This window comes from Gossypium arboreum, chromosome 11 (assembly GCF_025698485.1).
Source record: "Gossypium arboreum isolate Shixiya-1 chromosome 11, ASM2569848v2, whole genome shotgun sequence".
NCBI classification, from domain to species: Eukaryota; Viridiplantae; Streptophyta; class Magnoliopsida; order Malvales; family Malvaceae; genus Gossypium; species Gossypium arboreum.
The window spans coordinates 119,907,888-119,925,230 of NC_069080.1; the positions used below are offsets into that span (position 1 = coordinate 119,907,888).

At 30.8% G+C, this 17,343-nt stretch overlaps 1 protein-coding gene across 1 annotated transcript; it reads left to right on the forward strand.

The window, feature by feature from the left end:
• Window positions 1–10,535: 10,535 nt before the first annotated feature.
• Window positions 10,536–12,386, forward strand: LOC108471714 (probable LRR receptor-like serine/threonine-protein kinase RKF3). Its single transcript, XM_017773292.2, has one exon. It carries the CDS (start codon window positions 10,536–10,538, stop codon window positions 12,384–12,386), a length of 1,851 nt encoding a protein of 616 aa, XP_017628781.2.
• The last annotated feature ends 4,957 nt before the right edge of the window (window positions 12,387–17,343 follow it).

Below are 17,343 nucleotides of genomic sequence, written 5' to 3' on the forward strand. Positions count from 1 at the left end.
TTAAGGATCCCTGCAGGCAATTGTAGTAATCCAGAAATTCTGATAGCAAAACCCCTGTAACAACCCGTTTTTCAATGGTGTTAAAAATGATGGTTTCGGGACCACAAATTCAACAAGTGAAATCTTATAATTAGTATTTAAATTATACAAGTCAATAATAATTTTTATATTGAATTTTGATTTAAGGAAATTTAACTAACTGAATTAAAAGTTAGTATAAGTGCTTCGGTTCAAAAGTCAAGTGGTTATTGAAAACGAGGTATTAGGACCTCGTTTTCGTAATTTAAGACCGTAAATATTTTATTAAATATTTATAGAGTCGTATTACATATGAATTGAAGTTTGGTCCGATAATTTTGATGATTTATTGCTTAATTACGGTAAAATGATTACATTGTAAAAGAGGCAAAAGTTAATTGCTATAAATTTAAATAGTAAAGGTATCAAAATGGTAATTTAATCATGGTCAAAAAGTCCAAGCGGTAGTAATATGATTAATCCACTAACTTTTGGGTTATTTTTCATTTAGTCCTAATTAGTTTAGGGTTAAATTGAAATAAAGTTTAATTAACTAATAAATTAAAATAATTGAAGGACCAATTGTGAAATTAAACCCTTCTTTAATGGTAAATATACTATAGGTGATCATTGTGGACGGTATTGGGCTTAAAATTATTAAAATCTAATGGAAATTGAAAGGGTAAAATGATAATTTGATAATTAAACATAATGTAAATAAAATAAAAGCTAAAATAACTATCATCTTTTTAACCTTCTTCTTTCAAAAATTGAATAGCCATGGGAGGAGAGGAGCAAGCTTTCAACCAAGCTTAGGGTTCCTCGTTTGATAGGTAAACCTTGCCCGTTTTCAATAATTTTTATGTTTCTAAGCATGTTTTAGCTCGATTTAGCTAACATGAGGACTAATTTGTAAAAATTTCAAATATTTTGATTTATTCCATTGATGAGTTATGAACTTTCTTGGAATTTTATGATATATCATTGAGTTTGGTTGTTAAATAAGAGTATTTTGTAAAGTAATTTTTAGTAATTTTAAGATTAAAGGACTAAAATGTTAAAGTGATTAAATTATAAGGACTTGATATGAAATAACAGGAAGTATGTGCTGAAATGGGGTAGTATATAGTTTGGCTGAACTTAAATTTTATTGAAATTGGTTAAATTATAAGTTTTGAGTTTAAGAACTAAATTACATAAAAGTAAAATGTCAGGGTAAATTTGTAAAAATGTCAAAAATGACTTAATTGCATAAAATAGTTAATTATGTTGCTGCAAATTGATAATTGAATGGAATAATTATTTAGATCAAGGACGAGCTAATAATCAAGAAAAAGAGAAAATTAGTGAACAGTCTCTAAACTTTCATTATTGCTGCAATTAGTCTGGTAAGTTCGTTCGGTTTAATTTTAGTATATTTTTAAAGATATCATATGAACCTAATTACATAATGTTGGATTATATTTATGTGTGTAAATGAAAATGGAAATAATGAATTGATACAAAGTAGATCATTGATTGAGATACTCTGAACCGTTACTGCAAATCAATCCTGTAAGTGCGCACAATAAAGTAATTGATTTAGTTGTTGTTCTGTGAATTATTGAATAATTTAAGTATATTGTATTTAAATTTTCTTGTATAGTAAATATTAAATTGTGGAATTGAATCAAATTGAAATGAAATTATAATTGATGGTCATGATTGAAAGTGAGGAAAGAATATAATTGAATTCATATGACAAAGAAACGCTTAAACATAAAGGACAGGTCATTAGGGGTTATATAGTTTCGGGTGCTAGTCTTGGATGTCCTACCGATGGATAGTCCCTATACTTGAGTCGTTACTACAAATTGGTTCTGTAAGTTCGATGTCCGTATTTTATATATATATATAGTTAGATTTTATTCTTTATTATTGGATTTACTCTTTTAGCTTCAATATTATAAAGTTGAATGTTGATTGTCGGGAATATATAATAGAATTGAGTTGTTATGGCGGTGTATTGTATTGGGCCTTCGGCTAGTAGGCTTTATGCTGGTGTATTGTATCGGGCCTTGAGCCTAGCAGGCCTCGTGCCGGTGACTTATCGGGCTTTGAGCCTAGCAAGCTTCATGCCAGTGACTTATCAAGCTTTGAGCCTAGCAGGCTTTGTGCCTATATTTATCGGGCTTACGGCCTGGTAGGCTTTGTGCCGATGTAACGATTTGTATTGGATATTGTTGACTTGAGATCTTTCTAAACGACGACTAGGAATATGAATTAAACTAATTTACCATACAATACTCACTTGCTATGAGCTGTGATTGACATGAACTTAGTTATTTAATTGTATGATTTGATCTGTTATGTTTAAATTTAGTAAGATTATCGTTTGATTTAACGAACTTACGAAACTTCAAGTAAGCTTACTCCTATTTTGCGTTTATTTTGTAGATTGCATTTTGTAGTTGGGAAACCGGATCGACTCAAAGAATCACACTATCTCGAGGACTCTTTATGGTATATTTTGCAAACATCTTGGCTTATATGGCATGTAATAAGGTAAATGAATATATGAAATGTTTCTAGATATGTGTTGGATTGGTATGACTTGGTTTGGGTTGTTATGCAATTGCAAAAAAATAAGATAGCATGATTTTGGTCATTTTTGGGTACTTACGGCTTGGGACACGGGCTGTCACACGGCCGTGTGAGGGTATTTTGAATACTATACGAGCTAGTACACGGTCTGCGACACAACCATATGAAATTATTTCAAAGGGTACACGGTTCGTCACACGGTTGGCCATACGACCATGTCTGGAACCACAGGGTCTGGGCTGTGTCAAATAGTCTGGCCATATGGCCATGTGACCTTTATTTTGAAATTTTTAAATTTTTCCCTGAACTTTCTGATTTGTTTCAAATTGGTTCATAATTGTTCCTAAACTAATTTTAAGACCTCATAGGCTCGTTTTAAGGCCCATAAATATGTATTACTCTAATTCGAATTATTATGAAATTCTGTTAATTAAATAGGCAACTTGATGCTATCTATTATTGATTTTTTTTTATTGTACGGTAATACGTTGTAACCTTAATCCAGTGATAGGTACGGGTTATGGGTGTTACAACCCCCTTGTAGGAAATACGAAAACAAAAAGATGTTTCCTTTCCTTAGGAAAACCAATTCTTTTTTAAGCTTTATCTCTAATAATCCCAATAGTCTGACCAAACTTCAAATAACACTGTTAATGAACAAAAAGAACATTATGAAAATGTTTCTAAAGATTTGATAATTGGACTCTCCCAAGAGTTCCAAGAAACCAATGTTTATAAGAAAACAACTTTTGAAACTTTAAATTCCTTATAAAAACAAAAGAAAGAAGTTTACCTATTCAAAAGGAATATGAAACAATCCAATTATTAAATAAGGTCTGTAACACTCCAAACCCGACCTAAAGTTTTGACCCGAATTTGGTGAGCTATTGTAATAGCCTATTTTTCAGTGGTGTCGGAAATAGTGGTTTCGGGGCCACTAAATCCGATGAGTAAGTTCTTAAATATTATATTTAATATTTACGAGTTAATTGTAACTTTGAAAAGGTTTTTAATATAGTGATTTTTGTTTTGAGTGATTTATTAAGTTTAAGTGGTAAGACCTTAAGGTCAAGTGGTTTTAGAAAATGAGGTATCATTAAGGTGGTATTAAAGTTTCGTTGAAAAATTTTAATGTTTCGATGGTTAATTAATTAAAAAAGACTAAATCATAAAAGAAGTAAAATTTGATCATTACTTGATTTGAGTGATTTATTGGTTTTGAATAAAGGAAAGGGACTTAAATGGTAATTAGACTATTTAAGAATGTATTGGACGGTTTTGGGCAATTAAAAGCATGAAATTTTGATGTTCATTAAAGGGACAAAATGATAATTTGATAATTAAAATAAAATAAAATCAAACCAAAATGTTTATCATCATCTTAATGTTTTCTTCACCAATTGGTAATGGAGAAAAAACTCCATGGAAGACTTGAAGCTTCGACTTGCCTTGTGATGATGCATGTAAGTCCATTTTAGTCTCGTTTTCAATAATTTTTATGTTTTTGAGATCGTTGCAACTAGGTTCAGCTAGCTCGTACCTTCGATTTTGATATTTTTAAAGATTTTGAATGTTTCCATTGATGAAACTTGTGATTTTAGATGTTAAATGATGAATTTGAGATATTATTTTTTATTTAAAAGTATTTTATTAAGTGATTTTTGGTTAATTTTTCGGTTAGGGGCTAAATTGTTAAAATAGTAAAAATGAAAGGATTAATTGTGAAATTGTTGCATGAATGGGCTGTTTTAGATACCATGAAAATTCGGCTAAGCCCAATTTTGGGTAAGAAATGGTTAATTTGCATGTTTTGGGATCAGGGACTAAATTGAATAAAAGTAAAAATTTAGGGGTAATTTTATAAAAATATAAAAAATGACCAAATTGCATGAAATGAATTTTTTTATTGTCTAAATTAACATACTGAATGAAATTATTAATTTAGATCAAAATCGGGTGGAAAATCAAGAAAAATAGAGAATTACCAAAATGTCCCTGAACTTTGGTATTTTTTGCAATTTAGCTAGGTAAGTTCGTATGAACTGTATTTTGTATAATTTTAATTAAATTTAATATTAATACGTGATTATATTGTGATTAAATCAATATATATATGTTAGTATGCAATTTACTGTATTCTATATAAACGACGTATGACGATGTAAATCCAACAACATATAAATTTCATATTTGAAATGAATTAATATGATTAAAGTTTATACGAACTTACTAAGCATTCATTGCTTACATAGTAGTTTTCCTTTACTTTTCAGATTATCTGAAGCTCGATTGGGTTGGAAGCTAGTCGGAGATCCATCACACTATCTATCGGCTCACTCGGTACTTTCGGTTGGTTGAAGTTTGGTTATAATGGCATGCATAGGTTATTTTGGCTAATGTTGGCCTATATGTTTTGTTGTGATTATAGCCATTTGAGTTGGCTTGTGTTTTGGTACATTTTGATATGGATATATGTGGCCTTAATTTAGTTGATGTCTGGCTTGATTGGTGGTTGAATGATGAAAGGTAAAATAATAGTTATACGGCCACATGGCCGTGTCACCCCTACAGTTTGTAAATTTTCATCTTTTTCTAAAAATTTCTCTGAGTTCCTAGTTTAGTCCCGACTTGTTTCTAACGTTATTTTAGGGCCTCGAGGGCTCGTATAAGGGACAATATGAATGGTTTTGATTGGTTTTTGATATGAATATTGTTAGGATATATAATGTTCAAAATTCTATTTGTTTGTACTGTAAACTCTGGTAATACTCCGTAACCCTGTTTCGGCGATGGATACGGGTTAGGGGTGTTGCAGCTACATTAGCCACCGAAGTGACTCTCCATTAACTCCCAACCTAACCTCCAACACACCACTTATACATAGCACGAGAATGTAGTGTTAATATTTTAAAAAGTAGCAAAAATTACATGTACTCAAAATACAAGGGTTCACATGCACAAAACATTAAAGAATATAATTATATGAAACAGTATTTTCGAACATGTAGTTATTTCGCGTTCACAATACACTTAATCACCACACAAAGCATTCAAATATGGCTCGCATAAAAACTTAGGTTCGCATGAAAATCTATGTTCATAAGATTCAATACACCAATCACACAAGTCCCATGTAGGGGTAATTTTGGCAACAAAAATTCATCATCCATCAACCTAAAGCAGTCAGTTTTGGCTGAAGAGAGAGGATACACACATTAACTTAGTTTTAGCTTTAGTTTCTTTAAGTTTTCTCTTAGTTTTTCTGCAACTTTTTCTAGGGTTTATATTTTCTCTTCTCATTTCTTAGTTTTAGGGTTTATTTTATTGCACTTTCTTCTTATTCTTAGTGTTCTTGTAGTTAGTTAAGCTAGTTATCACTGTAGCCTAGGTTTATTTACATTTTCAGTCATTGTACTTTGGTTGTAATAACATTTTTAACTTTAGTTTGATGTATTTTAGTTTCCTTTATTTCAAATATATTTAAGTTTGTTCCTTTTATGTTTATTGCTTTAGATTTTCTTGTTGAATGCTTTTCGTTTCATGTTCTTTAAGCTTTCTTGCATAAAAAATCTCAACTTTTATATTTTTCTTAAACTTTACTTTAATGACTTCTTTGCTTTTGATTTTCATGGTTGTTAGTTATGTTTCCAGCATGAGTAGCTAAACCTTTAAGGGGGTTGGCTGATAGAGTTGTGGTGAGCTGATTTTTGGATGAAGGATCAAACCGTAATAAATTGAATTAATTTGAATAAACCAAAACACTTAGGATTAACGCCCCTAAGGGAACATCTAGACAAATAAGACCGAGAGGTAATCTTTTTGTGCACCAATTCATTAGTCCCGAATTTCCCGGTGAGATTGAGAGAAAAACCAAACTAATTTGTCCAAATTGGTAAAATTGAGATCGAGAGATAAAATTGAGTCACTTTACTAATTTAAGTTATTTAAGTCCTTCATTTACAGATCGACAAACCACATCAAAGTCAACCGACCACCGTTTGTCATTTATTAGTTAATTTCATAATCTTGTACTCTTTACAATTTGGTCTTTAGAGTAGCATGTTTAATTTCCTTGCACCATTTTCTTGTTATGATTTTTCGTATTATAAAATCATACTAATAGTCGTTTAGAGTCTAGAGTGTATGCTAATTAATACTCAATTGCCATATCCTTCGGGTTCAACCCCTTGGAATACTTTGGTGTTCCATTGGACACTATACGTATTACAACTAACTTGTACACTTGCAGTTAGAATCGCTTTTAAGAAAATAATTTTCCAAAATGGTTTGTTTTAATGTGCACGCGTGCGGGTGGTCACTTCCTAGGGATGATTTTCTTCCTGACTTTATTTTATTTTCTCTTCTCCACCTTCTTCGATAGCTTGAAAAAGGAATAGCCATGAAAGGTTCTGCATGGAGCAGACTTCATGAGGTGGGAGATGGAAAAGTGGAAAACCAACAAGCGAGTAAGGTTCATAGCCCTTCTGTGTGCGTAGAATAAAGTTGTGGACTTCAGAACCATTTTAAGAGTTCTGCATGTTTCTGGAAAAATGGGGTTAAATTGAGAATACTGAGTATAATATATGATTTTGGTTGAAATGCTTAGCTTCTAAGATAGCGAAAGTTCTAATGTTTGAGAAGGCTAAGCTATGGAGACGATGAAGCTTTAAGTCAGTTCCAGACTCTAAACCTACTGTATAATCTGTGTTGTCTGAATATGTTATGTTTCCATAATTTATAAAATATGATGATATGTGCATGCATTGCATGATTGTAGGAAAAACCTCAATGGGATAGATGAAGTTAGGAAGGGAAATAGAGAGTGACCTTGTTAAATACTGCCTCGGGCGAAGCTCCAAGCCTTGCGGAAGGAACACTACGGTGTTTGAGCATCAAGGTTAGGCGATGTACAGGAGGTAATGAGAGGAGAATTCGGGAAATAAAAATTATAGAAAGGTATTTACCGCGACGGTGATATCTACTAGTCCTTCGGGGTGACACCTTGACGTCTGTATATGGTGTAAAATCATAGCTGAAAGATGCTATGGCAATTTAGTATAAGGTACGTAGCGTAAGACCATGAATGAAAGACACCATTACAGCATGGTACAAAGTATAAGGTATATGATATAAGACCATAGATAAAAGATGTTATGACAACCAGGTATGATGAGTAAGACCATGGATGAAAGACTCCATGACATTATAAGATAGTACGTTAGGATGGCGAATCGATATAAGACCATAGATGAAAGAGTTCATGGCATCCACAGAACATAGATAGACTGTTGGGACAATAAACACATAATATAGATAATCCGTTGTGATAGTAAACATAGAATAAAGATAGTTTGCTGAGACAGTAAACATAGAAGAGAAAGTCCGTTGGGACAGTAAATATGGGGCAAGTCCAAAAGGACAAGGGAAATGAGGTAAGAAGGGTGTAAGGCCATAGCTCAGCTACGACAACCCATAGAGTCTTCTAGGTAACATACGCGAAAAGTTCGTTGCGACCTCAAGTGAGGGATATAATGACAGTGTGTTAAGTATGAGAAACCACAGGGGTGGAAGAAGAGTTAAGAGAAAACATATGTATGGCAAGCGAATCATGTAAAATCTGCCAAAAATGATGAAAGTGATAAGGATAGATAAGAAAATTGACAAGACATGGACAAAGACCCTACAGTAAGTAGAGGAAGATAAGTTGTGCGAGAGCTACTTAGTAACCTGAATAACTACTTACTAATTGTTAATACAATTAGCATTGAAGGACTATAAATATATTATAGAAAAATTGTTAATGTATAAATTGTGTGAGGAGAAGCATGTAGTGATTAATAAAGTGATGCATATAAAACATAGAAATTAATAAACAAACATGCTTAACTGGAAGAAGCAATAAAAAAAAACAGTCCAAGATTGTGGGAATATTGTGATCTGTTTCAAGTTAGAGATGTGTAAAATGGTTAAATTCTATAATGTAGTGGTTTTATTGAATTTAATTGTAATAAGCAATATATAAGCATTTTATGGGCAAATGAAATTCACAGTACCTTTTGAAATAATAAATAAATTGAGAAAGTCATGTTTATATTAAATTGCAAATAAACAAAAGGACTAAATTTTTAAAATAAATGTGCTCGCAAATAATATTTTTAAAATTGAATCTACGTTTTAAAATATTAAATGTAAATAGATTAAATTCCTAAAATAAGAGTAGGAATATTTGAATTCCAGAAAAATAAAAAGTAAGCATTAAGAAATGTTTTTTTTTACTACCAATAAGAAAAATTAAAAGTGCTTTATTTAGTATCATCTTACAAAATACAAAAATAATTACTACAAAAAGATAAATTTGTAAAAAGCGCCATCTTCTGCTAAAAACAATAGAACGTGGAGGGCATTACTTGTTATTTACCCATGCACTATTTTTTTTTTGAAAGGATTTCATGCATTTTTTTAATAATTTTTTTATAAATTCTGATTATATTTGTTATTTTTGGTATAATATCTAAAACTACTTATATCTCCTCCTTAACCTATAAATAGGAGGATAACGTATTTCAACGTATTCAAATCCACATCCTTCTGCATCGGCAACAATATTTATACTAATCAAGCTAAGACTCAATCGACATACCCAAACATTGTTAGAATGAGAAAAAATCCCCTTAATTTTTTTACTACTTTTTTTAATGCTACATGCTTAATTTTCATTTTGGTCACTGTCAATTTTGAAAATAAGTAAATAGGTCTCTTTCTCAAGAAAAATTACAAAAATATTTAAAATAATATCTGAAATTCAAAATATTTATAAAAATTTCAAATTTTATATTTTTAAAAAATTATAAAATTCTAAAAATATATATAAAAATTTAAAAATATAAAAATTTTCTAAAATAATAATTTTAGACCTAATTAATGATTCAAATTTATCATATTTAAGTATCTTATTATTTTTTTATTTTTCTTTGAATTTTTTCAAATATATATGGTTTTAAATTTATGTGCTCTAACCTAACATTAGTTATAATGTAACAATATTTTTATTTAATATGTTTAATTTTTTAATTTTATTTGAATAATTTCACTCGATTCGATTTGACTGGACTTGAATTTCATTTCACTTGGCTCGATTCGGAAAAACTTTAAATTGAGTTAGGATGATAAAATAGGACTTGTGAACTTAAATTTTTTTTACTTGATTCGATCAAACGCTCACTCCTATTTAAATATTGGTTATTCCTTAAAACGATGAGGAAAATTTACTTCTAAGAAATGGTATACCCTAATTTATAGGGAAAAAATAATTATAAACAACTATAGATATATGTTTTTGATATGGTTTGGAAAAAATTGTATAAAAATAATTAATAATTTTGTACCTCTTTGTTGTTGGAAAAAGATGTTGTTATGAAAATGACGACAGTAGTTTTATTTACAGAATACACTGATTCAAGGAAGTCAGCATATGAAAAAAGAATGTATAAGTAACGAAATTTTGTGGTATGAAATCCAGAAGAGCAAAGAAGTAGAGAATGGTTCTTATGAAGGAATGTTGACCAAGCAATTTAGTGAGTAATTGAATGGCTAATAATGGAAAATGCAACATTTTCCAAACTCAAAAAGTTAACAATTTTATAAATATATGATACTTTATATGAGGTAACTGGTTGATTATATTGTTGGCTTGAAATTAAGCTTGAAAAGCAATTGGAACCAGTCAGTCATTTGACTTTGAGAATTAATTAGTTTGTTTGGAGGAAGCATGACTATATGATTATTTAATCTAAATTAATAATAACAGCCTCTGATGAAACATCAGTTTCAAGTATCGATTACATGATTTACATCAGATTATGAAACATGATATTCAAAGTTTCCCATCACTTTTATAATCAATATGGAAAACATTTCAATGTTTCAACACTGAAATGCCAGCCTTTCACTTCATTCTTCTCGCTCTCAGCTTATGTTTTTCTTCTCCTATCTCTTCAGTTACCGGTGATCATGAAATCCCACACAGAAACCTGGCAGATTCCATTTGTCCATTGGATTTCACTGTTGTCAGGAAATTCATTTTTGATAGTCCTAGGAGACCTTCATTTCTAGATGTTCCAAGAAAGTGTCAAACCCTCCTTCAAGGTATTCGTTTGGTTCGGTCCAACTATCTTCGAGTCACCGGAAACTTTTCCCTTCCTCCCATTTCCTCGGAGGTTTGTTTGGATGTGTATCAGAAGTTAGTCAATGAATTAGTACCCTGGTTGGATATTCGTTCCACTTGTGCCTTCGATGCCACTTTGCTATCAAAAAGTTGCAACAACATATCAACTCGATTCCAATTCGAAGGTCTTATTTCGAAACCGGAGTTGCAGGAAGTTAATCATCTTTGCAACCGCTCTTTAGATTATGATTCTTCATGCACACCATGCCAGGGTGCCTTATATAGCATTTATCAATCATACTTCATCGAGAATGCATCATATTGTTCAGGGTACCCCTTCATATACGCCGGGGCATTGGCTAATCGCGAGGGGCCGGCTGATTCGGGCACTGCAAAGTGCTTGTTCTCCCTTGATTACACTTCAACTAATGCAAACAACTGGAAGAAGAAAGCTATTCTTTGTGCCACCCCTATAGGCGCTGCTATTGGCTTGATCATCACAGTTATGGTGATCTGGTTTAGTTGGAGAAGAAAACAGAAATGGAAGAGAAGACATAATAGTGTCACCCTGAACGAGACAGATGCGGGTTTTGGAATAGAAACGATAAGTGGAGATAGCAGTTCGGTCATGTTCACATTTGAAGAAATCAAAAAGGCTACAAAGAATTTCTCAAGGGAGAATATTGTAGGGAAAGGAGGATATGGGAATGTTTATAAAGGTATATTAGAAGATGGATCCGAAGTTGCATTGAAAAGGTTCAAAAACTGCTCTGCTGCCGGGGATGCAACTTTTGCACATGAAGTGGAGGTTATTGCAAGTATTAATCATGTCAATCTTGTTCCTTTCAGAGGCTATTGCACTGCCACGGTTCCTGTGGAAGGTCACCAGAGAATAATCGTGTGCGATTTGATGCAAAACGGAAGCTTATACGACCATCTTTTTGGATCAGAAGTTACCAAGCTTAGTTGGCCTATTCGTCAGAAAATTGCCATTGGAGTGGCACGGGGACTGGCATACCTCCATTATGGTGCACAGCCTGCTATCATACATAGAGATGTTAAGGCTAGTAACATACTTCTAGATGATACGTTTGAGCCAAAACTGGCAGATTTTGGCCTTGCAAAGTTCACTCCAGATGACTTCTCTCATATGAGCACCAGGGTAGCTGGAACTCTAGGGTACGTAGCCCCGGAGTACGCTTTATACGGGCAACTAACAGAGAGAAGTGATGTTTACGGCTTCGGGGTTGTCCTGCTTGAGCTTTTAAGCAGTAAGCAAGCAGTTATTTCCATTAATGATCATCACACATTGCTTTTGACTGACTGGGCTTGGTCATTGGTCGAAGAAGGCAGAGTATTCGATGTTATCGACGAAAATGTGCTGGAATTAGGCCCTCCAGAAGTAATGGAGAAATATGTTTTGTTAGCAATTCTTTCTTGTCATTCACAGTTATACGCTAGGCCAACAATGAACCAGATTGTGAGAATATTGGAAACCGATATTCCAGTTCACTCAATTCCGAAACTTCCTTTCCAACAGAAATCAGCCAACTTCAGTTCGTCGCGCAGCATGTCAAGCGCCTGCGCTGATGATAAACATCCATGTAACTGTAACGAGTAATGATTCAATCTTCCCTTTAATAAAATCATGACAGTTAAAACAAATTGTCTTCCATGTTTGATTGTTGAAGTTTTCTGGCTTTGTCATCTTGTTTTTAGTTCTTGATATCCCTTTCTTGGGCAGTCATTGTCCCTTGTGTCTACTTTCTTACAAGTTCTCCCAATTCAAAGCATTCAACATGAGAAATGGTCAGCTGGCCATGTCAACTACAAATATATATTAGGAAAGGAAAATGAATGGATGTTTTCTTGAAAGTTTCTTTCATAATCCTGGAATCAATAAAATAAATTTATCTTTTAATAAAAAGAGAGATTTTGAAATTAAAAGAGAAAATATTTTTCTGGTCCCTATCAATTTTAAAATTAAGCAAATTAGTCACTTTAAAAGAAATAAATTAATTTAGTACTTGTCAATTTCAAAAGTAAGCAATTAAGGAAAATTAATTATAGCATTAATGTTTTTTATTAATTGTACATGTTTTTATTAGTATAATAACACGTTTAGCCCTTAATGTTTATATATTATTTGTAATTATTACGAGCTAAATTTGTTAAATCATGTCCAAATTATAAAAATGCATAAATTTTGTGAATTAAATTTATTAAATCAAGAAGAAATTGACAGAATGTGTAAATTTTAAGGGTTAATTTTTTATTATACCAATATAAAAGTACAATCGATGAAAAACATTATCACCGTGATTTGATTAATTGTCCTTAGTTGCCCACTTTCAAAATTGACTTGTTCTTTTATATATATATATATATATATATATATATATATATATATAAAAGGATTAATTTGCTTAAAATTAAAATTGAGAGAAAAACCAGAGCAGCCTTTTTACCAAAATTAGAAAACATAATAAAAATTCAATAAATCTATATAAACTTTTATCTAACTAAGAAAAATTATTAATTTTAATTAATAAATTGATGATTAATGCAAAGTAGGACTTTTGTATTCTTTAAAAATTGGTTATAAATACTGGAGAAGTTCTGATAACTTATCGATAATAAACATAAAATTTGTTGATTATTTTTCTTGGTAATAAACCTCCTTAAAAAATTCCAAGTATTGACAATATTAAAACTTAGAGACACCCATGTTGACACAATTGGGGTTTTTTAACCTAGATTATATTGCTCCATAACATAATTTGAACGCTTAAGGGTAAAAATGAAAAAAGCCATATTAAAAAATCAATTATGTAGTCATAATCAAATTTCATCTAATTGAACTTTTAGAGTTGGAATGTTAATTAATTAAGCCCCTCCATAATGTTGACCAAAGTTTGACTTTTAATTTTTGCTTATGTAATAAAAATCACACATAAACAAATTTTAAAAATTTTAAAAATAAATAAACATTATTTAAAAACAATAAAACAATTTGTGTAGGTTTATGCAAAACTTGCTTTTTAATAATTATTATAATAATATAAAATTATAGAGATTTATTAAAATATTTAAAAAATATTAAAATGATTAGAAATTAATAAAAGGTTTTAAAAATTACTAGCACTACAAGTCCATAATAAATATGGACAAACATTTGTTCACGTCACTTTATAAATAATTATCAAAAATAAAAATTATAAAAGTTATTTGAAAACTATTAGGAATTATAAAAAAATTCTTAATAATTTTAATTAGTTTTAATAATTATTCTTTTATCAATTAGTGGTTTTTTTTACCCAACTAATCCAAAAATATTAAATATTTACAAGAATGACCTAACTTTAAAAACAATGATGGGAATAACTTGAAATGAATAGTGTCGGGCGATGTCGGCACCCAACTCGATCATTCCCCAATAATTAGCTGTTGATTGCATGAGGGTTTAAAAATATTTTTTTTTGTGCTGACACTACAATGGCTGACACCCATATGTATTTTTTCACGTGTATTTTATAAAATATGGGTATTCTCTAATAAAAAAAATATCTTTTTTATTAGATGCTGGCATCCAAGTGGTTGGCATCGTAAAAAAAATTAAATTTTTTTTTGGGTACTTTTTGATGTCAACACTATGGTGGCCGACACCCATGTCAGGTAAAATACTTTTGAGTTTAGTTTACTTATTATAGTACTTAGTAAGCAAAGAAAACAAGCGAAAAAAGATGGAAAAAAAAATTTCAACGGTGAAGAAAACAAGAGAACAAGAAAATGAAAAATATTGAAGAGTTTGACATTTATGGTTTCAACAGAGAAAAAAAAAAGTTGTATATGAAAGTTTAATTAATGATTTTTGTATAATTTCAAGGCCAGAAAAATTTAATACAATAGGAAAAAGTTGTATATGAACAAAAAAATTCTCCACTCTCTCCATTATCACCTTTCTTAAAGTGCATCAATTAATTTTAGTTTCTTGTATACAAATGTTTTCTTAAAAAAATTAATTAATAGCCTTGAAAAGAATATTGTTTAAGATTTTAAATTCAATAAAAATTATAATATATTATTTTAAAAATTTCAAATCATACCATTTAAAAATAATAATTATCAAATTAATAACCATAATTTCTGTTTATGTTTCCATATTAATAAATGATAATGATATAGATTGATGCAAAATTTCAATTCGTATTGATTGTTTGTGGTCAAGAATCAGCAATCAAATATTCATGTTTCCATAATTATGTTAAATTCCTTATCAAATATAAATAAATATATAAATATTCCTTATCAAACAGGAATTGTGGTTAATAATTTGATAATGTTTTTCAACAATATATAATATAACTGCATTATTATTATTAAATGATATAATTTGAAAATTTCTAAATAATGTATTTTAATTTTTTATTGAATTTAAAATCTTAAACAATATTCCTTTAAGGCTATTAATTAACTTTTGAAGGGAAAAAAAAGTTATATATGGGGATTAAAATTAATTAATGCACTTTAAAAAAGGTGATAACGGAGAAAGAGGGGAAATTATTTTTTTCCATACACAATTTTTTTTCCTTTTGAAACTATAAAATTGCATTAATTTTTTTCTTGCCTTGAACCATAAAAAACACCATAAGCTTGGATGCAGCAAGTTCCTTCTAGGTTTTCACTAGATTGTCAAGCTCTTCAGTAAGAAGACACTCTTTATCTTCGATATGCTTGACTAGCCTTGTGTTCTCCTCTTTCAAATGGCCATTTTCTTTTTAACAGTTGAGTATTCACATCACCTACCCACTCCCATTTTCCTAGCATAATCTTGTAAGTTTTCAAAATTTCTTCAGAACCACCATCAAAATCTTCATCTAAATCAATTTCAGATCCTTTTAATGTTCTAGTTGTAAATGCCACAGTTACTGAGATGGTTTTTATCTAAATCTGAGTTGCAGGATGAATCTTCATCACTCCAAGTCATACAAAGTGACTTTTTCTTCTTCTTCTTTAGAGTGTTAGTCAACTCATTCTGGATGTGATCATATTCTTTACACTCATAATACTGAACACCTTTCTTCTTATCTTTTTTCAAATTCTTATTTGAAGATCATCCCCCTGGATTTTTTTCTTGGAACATTTGTGTTGGATCCAAAATTCTTTGTCTTCCTTTACTGCTTCTTAAAAGCTTTGTTTGAAGTTCTGTGAGTAATGTGATCTACTCTTGAAGTCATTCAATTGCAGTAGTGTGGGAAGTTGGCACTTCTCCCACTTGAGGAGCAATATTTTTCTCCCTTTGTCCTGTTGCATTTGGCATCATCAAGATTCATTTCAAAGATCTGCAAAGAACTAATGAGTTCATCAATTGTCAGGCTTTCAAGGTCTTTAGCTTTCTCTATAGTAGTAACCATAATAGACAATCTCTCAGGAAGATATCTTAGAACCTTCCTCACTAGCCTGGTATTGGAGTATTCTTCCCCAGGGCAAATGCCTGATTTGACAGATCTCAGAGTTTTATGTAGAATTCACCTATGGTCTCTGAATCTTGCATATCCTCAAAGTTTCAAATTTAGTGGTCAACATTTGCATTTTTTATTGCTTGAATATATTAGTTGCTTCATGTGCAATATGTAGAATATTCCATGTTTTTGCAATCATGCACTTTGCAATTCTCTTGAACACTTGCAGATCCAGTCCATAAAAATGTCATACAATGCATTAGAGTTAGCATTGGCAAGTAGTTTCTCATCAGTTGTCCATTGTAGTTAGGGTTTAGCCACTTTATCAGTCTCAATCATATAATGCTCCCGTCCTATAAGAATTGAGTGTCAAGTCTTCTCATCAATTAATGACCAATCTCCAACATTGGGGATGAGTAGTTGATGATCCTTCCATAACCTATAATTAACAACATCAAGAATCCCTAATAGTCATGTTAATGGGATACTTTGGTACCAATTGTTCACCTGAAACAATTATTAAGTTAATAAGAAATAGAGTATGAGCAAAAGTAACAATAGAAATGCACACTTTTATAATAAGCATCACAACCACAATGAAAATAGGGAACCACAAAGTTGTTTATGCAATTTAATTTTCTTACATTTGCGATGAGATGAATCTACTATCTTTAAAATGAATACAACTAGAGTGATACTAGTTCTAACACATTCCAGTGAAGAATCTTCACTCTTACATTTCAAAAATTAGATCTCTCACTACTAAATTCCCTTATGAGAACTTAGCTTGTAAAACCAACTACACATGTTTTACAATAAAAAAATTTACTCTTACAAATAATATTCCTAACTTGAATAGATAAGTGCTTTCAAAAAACAGTACCAAACCTTTACAAGTCTCTTTGATTATTTAAGATTTTTGAGACTTGCTAACATGATAAACATCAATCATCGTCCCTTCTAAGCAGTAGCTAAAATAGTTAAATGCAATATAACATTCAATGACTAAAGTAAAATAGACCGTTGGCAAATTAAGTCTTCAAGTTTTGATCCGATCCAATTATCTTTATCTGAGGGATAAAATGTAAGCGATTTGATTCAATTTTCTAGATATGT